Here is a 4598-nt window from a genome sequence, read left to right on the forward strand (position 1 = left end):
AGGGCTTTTCTGTTGGACTTTCTGGAAACAAAAGAACAGCAGTGGGGCTCTTTTTGGTTCTCTGCGGGCTCGTTTTGACAGGTAACAAACAATAGTGCCATTTATATCCCAGAAATTAGATTTCCAAGTTAAATTTGATTCAAGTTTTAATTAATTTCTTTTCACTTGAAAAAAAAGATTCAAAAGGTCAAGTTTTGCAGTTTTACTCCGCTGCGTGTTTCTGCATGAATAGTTGAATTTCAGGTTGGACTTGAATTCATCTTTCTGCATTTTCGTCCCTTTTCTGGACTGTAAAGTCTAATTAAATAGATAATATTATTTATTTTAAAACTGAAGATTAATTTCTCTTGGTTTCTGTAGAAAGGATCAGAGTCCGAGCTGCCGAGTTGAATTTCAGTTTCAAGTTGAATTCTTCTGTTCGTGTTTTTGGAACGAAAGTGGTTATTTTTCGAGATCTAATTTATTTTAATTTAATGTAATTAAACAACAAGTTAATAATTCGTGGAAAGTAATTCAATTTGATTTAATTTAATGTAATGTTTCCACAAGGGTGAGGTGCATTGCTGAGTTCGGGTTGGTTAGAGCATCAAAGTTGAATTCAAGTTTCAATTTGAATTCACATTTGTTTCCACTCAGCTCCGGTTCCTCTTCAAAAGTCTGATTAATTAGTATTAATTTATCTTTAAATAGTTCAGTTTATCTTTTCTGCAAAGGTGTGGTGAATTGGATCAAATCAGAAAAGTTGAATTTCAACTTCAAGTTGAATTCATCTTTGAACTCCCGCGGTGGCGAATCCGCGGCTGATCTGGCCGATAATTTGTCCTTTCCTGTTATTTTTTTGAATGTTTGCTTTCATTTTCCTTTTTTTCTTATTTATTTCTCAGCGATTCATCTGAATAAGTACAAACAAGTGCCCACGAGCGCCCTAGACAGCCTGCGGTGGCGGGGCTACAGAATGCGGCGAGATGCTTCTCCAGGCGAGAGGCAAGCAGCAAGCATACTGGATCGTTTGTCTCTTTCTTTTTTCACAGTGGGGCTGGGCCTCGTTGTGTTGGCAGCAGGACTGTCAGCAAAGAAGAAAAGATGTGGGAAGCAGCAGCGCCTTCCGCTGCATCAGCTGACGGGCGCAGACGCGGAAGCAGCAGCAGAGCCGAACGCGGCAAGAGCAGCAGCAGCAGCAGAAAGGGCAGCAGCGGCAGCAGCAGAAAGGGCAGCAGCAGCAGCGGCAGAAAGGGCAGCAGCAGCAGCAACGGCAGCAGCAAAAGCAGCGCACGCAAAGGCACCGGATAGTGCGCTGTCAGCACCGGCAGTGACGCCCTCAGCAAGGATGCAAACAGGAGCAGCAGCACCAGGAGCAGCAGCAGCACAAACTGCAGCAATTTCAGCAGCAGAAACAGGGCCAGAGCCAGAAGACACGTCGATGCCGATAATATATGAAGTGTCTGTGGTAGCAGCAGCACGAAGAAGAGCGCCAGCAGCAAAAGCAAAGCCAGGAGAAGCCACAACATCAACTGCAGCAGCTCCAGCAGCAACAGACACGCTGCCAGCAGCAGCAACGCAACCACCAACAGCTGCAGCAGCAGAAGACACACCAGCAGCAGCAGCAGCAACACCAGAAACGCCACCACCAGTGGCATCACTGGCTCGAGAAGCAGCAGCGCCGACAGCAGCAGCAGCACGACTCGAAGCAGCAGCACACGTAGCAGCAACAGCACAACTAGCAGCAGCAGCACAGCTGGCAACAATGGTAATGGCGTCAGCAGCAGTAAACGAAGCAACAAAGCAAGCAGCAGAAGCAGCACCAGCAGCAGATGCGGCGCTTGCAGTAGCAGCACTAGCAGCAGCAGCAGCAGCAGAAGCAGCATCACTTGGTGCAGCAACGTCAGCAGCAGAAGCACCGCCAGCAGCAACATCAGCAGCAGAAGCAGCAGCAACAGGAACTGCAGCACTAGCTGCGGCAGCAACAGCAGTGACAGAAGCAATAGAGGCAGCAGCAGAAGCAGCAGCAGCATCACAAACGGATGAAGAGAAAGCAGCAGCAGCGTTAGCAGCGGCCGCGTTAGCAGCAGCAGCAGCAGAGATGCCGCCAGCGGCACCTCGAGAAGCAGCAGAACCAGCAGCAGCACTGCCAGCAACAGCAAAAGACCCAGAAGCCACAGCAGCAGCAACGCCACCAGAGCGACACGCAGCAGAGGAAACACAACCAGCAGCAGCAACACAACCAACAGCAGCAGCAGCAGCAACACAACCAACAGCAGCAGCAGCAGCAACACCAGAAATGACAGACGAAGCAGAGGCAATACAACCAGCAGCAGCACCAGCAGCAACACCACCACTAACAGCAGCAGTAGCAGCAACACCAGCAACAACACCAGAAACGACAGACGAAGCAGAGGCAGCACAACCAGCAGCAGCAACATCGCCAGCAGCAGCAGCAGCAGCAACACCAGCAACAACACCAGAAACGACAGACGAAGCAGAGGCAGCACAACCAGCAGCAGCAGCACCGCCACCAGGAGCAGCAGCAGCAACACCAGCAACAACACCACAAACGAAAGACGAAGCAGAGGCAGCACAACCAGCAGCAACACAACCAACAGCAGCAGCAGCAGCAACACAACCAACAGCAGTAGCAGCCCCAGCACCAGCAGCAACACCAGGAACGATACACGGAGCAGAGGCAACACAACCAGCAGCAGCAACACAACCAACAGCAGCAGCCGCAGCAACACAACGAACAGCAGCACCAGCACCAGCAGCAACAGCAGAAACGATGCACGGAGCAGAGGCAACACAACCAGCAGCAGCAACACAACCAACAGCAGCAGCAGCAGCAACACCAGAAACGACAGACGAAGCAGAGGCAATACAACCAGCAGCAGCAACACAACCAACAGCAGCAGCAGCAGCAACACCAGCAGCAACACCAGAAACGACGGACGAAGCAGAGGCAATACAATCAGCAGCAGCAACAGAACCAACAGCAGCACCAGCGCCAGCACCAGCAGCAACACCAGAAACGACACAGGCAGCAGAGGCAACACAACCAGCAGCAGCAACACAACCAACAGCAGCAGTAGCAACACCACCAACAACAGCAGCAGCAGCAACACCAGGAACGACAGACGAAGCAGAGCCAACACAACTAGCAGCAGCAACACAACCAACAGCAGCAGCAGCAGCAACACCAGAAACGACACAGGCAGCAGAGGCAACACAACCAGCAGCAGCAACACAACCAGCAGCAGCATCAGCAGCAACACCAGCAGCAACACCAGAATCGGCACACGAAGCAGAGGCAACACAACCAGCAACAGCAACACAACCAGCAGCAGCAGCAGCAACAACACCACCAACAGCAGCACCAGCAGCAACACCAGCAGCGACACCAGCAGCAACACCAGAAGCGACCCACGCAGCAAAGGCAACACAACCAGCAGCAGCAATACCGCCAACAACAGCAGCAGCAGCAACACCACCAACAGCAGCAGTAGCAGCAACACCAGCAGCAACACCAGCAGCAACACCAGGAACGACGCACGCAGCAGGGGCAGCACAACCAGCAACAGTAACGCCAGCAGCAGCAGCAGCAGCAGATGCACCACATCGAGAAAGAACACTGACAGCAACAGCAACATTGGCAGCAGCAGCACATGTAGGAGCAACGGTGGCGGAAACAGCAACAGCACCAGCAGCAGCAGTACCACCAGGAGCCCCACCAACAGTAGCAGCAGCAGCTGTACCACCAGAAGCACCAGCAGCAGCAGCAGTACCACCAGAAGCACCAGCAGCAGCAGCAGAACCACCAGAAGCACCAGCAGCAGCAGTAGCAGCCCCACCCAAATCCAAGCCAACAGCAGCAGCAGAAACAGAACCTGCAGAAGCAACAACAACAGATGAAGAAGAAGCAGCACCAGCAACACCGACAGAAGCAACACCACCGGCAGCAGCAGCGCCACCAGCGGCAGCAGCAGCAGCAGCAGCAGCGCCACCAGCAGCAGCAGCAGCAGCAGCAGCGCCACCAGCAGCAGCACAGCCGCAGCAGCGGAGGAGAGGGTAAAACGCTGCAGCGGGCGAACACCCAAGAGAAGCCGCAGCAGCAGCAACAGCTGCAGCATCCGCACGGGCAGGAACAGAAGCAGCAGCAGGAGACAGTGAGCATTTGCTGCAGCACTTGACTTGCTTCCCTCCTTTGTTTGCACTTTGATTTATTTGCATGCTTAGCAGCAGGGAAGGGCCCGTTCTATTCTTTCATTATTTTTGTTGCCTTTCGTGCATGCATAATCTGCCTTCTGAACGCATGCATGCGTTTTGCATGCATGCGCCTGCAAAACGCATGCATGCGTTTTGGGGCTTTCTAGTTCTCGGGGCGCTGCATGCAGTTCCTTCAGGTGTATGTACAGTTTGGAGACCCACGCCCGCCGGGGCAGCCAGTTCTTTCGACTTCGACTTTTCACTTTTCTTCATTTGAAGTTCAAATGCCATTCTTCTCCACTGCAGCAAGCCAACAACCCGGGGCCCCCCGCAGCAGCTAGCAGCAGCAATTAAGCAAACACAACCCACTTCCGGCGCTTTGGGGCCCCCTGTGGGGCCCCAAA

The 4598-nt window shown here is 52.5% G+C and overlaps 1 protein-coding gene across 1 annotated transcript; it reads left to right on the forward strand.

The window, feature by feature from the left end:
- Window positions 1–955: 955 nt before the first annotated feature.
- Window positions 956–4060, forward strand: ETH_00003780 (uncharacterized protein; the record flags this gene model as incomplete). The annotated part of the gene is made up of 1 exon (XM_013380722.1): window positions 956–4060. One exon carries the CDS (start codon window positions 956–958, stop codon window positions 4058–4060), a length of 3105 nt encoding a protein of 1034 aa, XP_013236176.1.
- Window positions 4061–4598: the final 538 nt, after the last annotated feature.

This window comes from Eimeria tenella, genomic scaffold (assembly GCF_000499545.2).
Source record: "Eimeria tenella Houghton genomic scaffold, Eth_scaff839, whole genome shotgun sequence".
Classification (NCBI taxonomy): Eukaryota; Apicomplexa; class Conoidasida; order Eucoccidiorida; family Eimeriidae; genus Eimeria; species Eimeria tenella.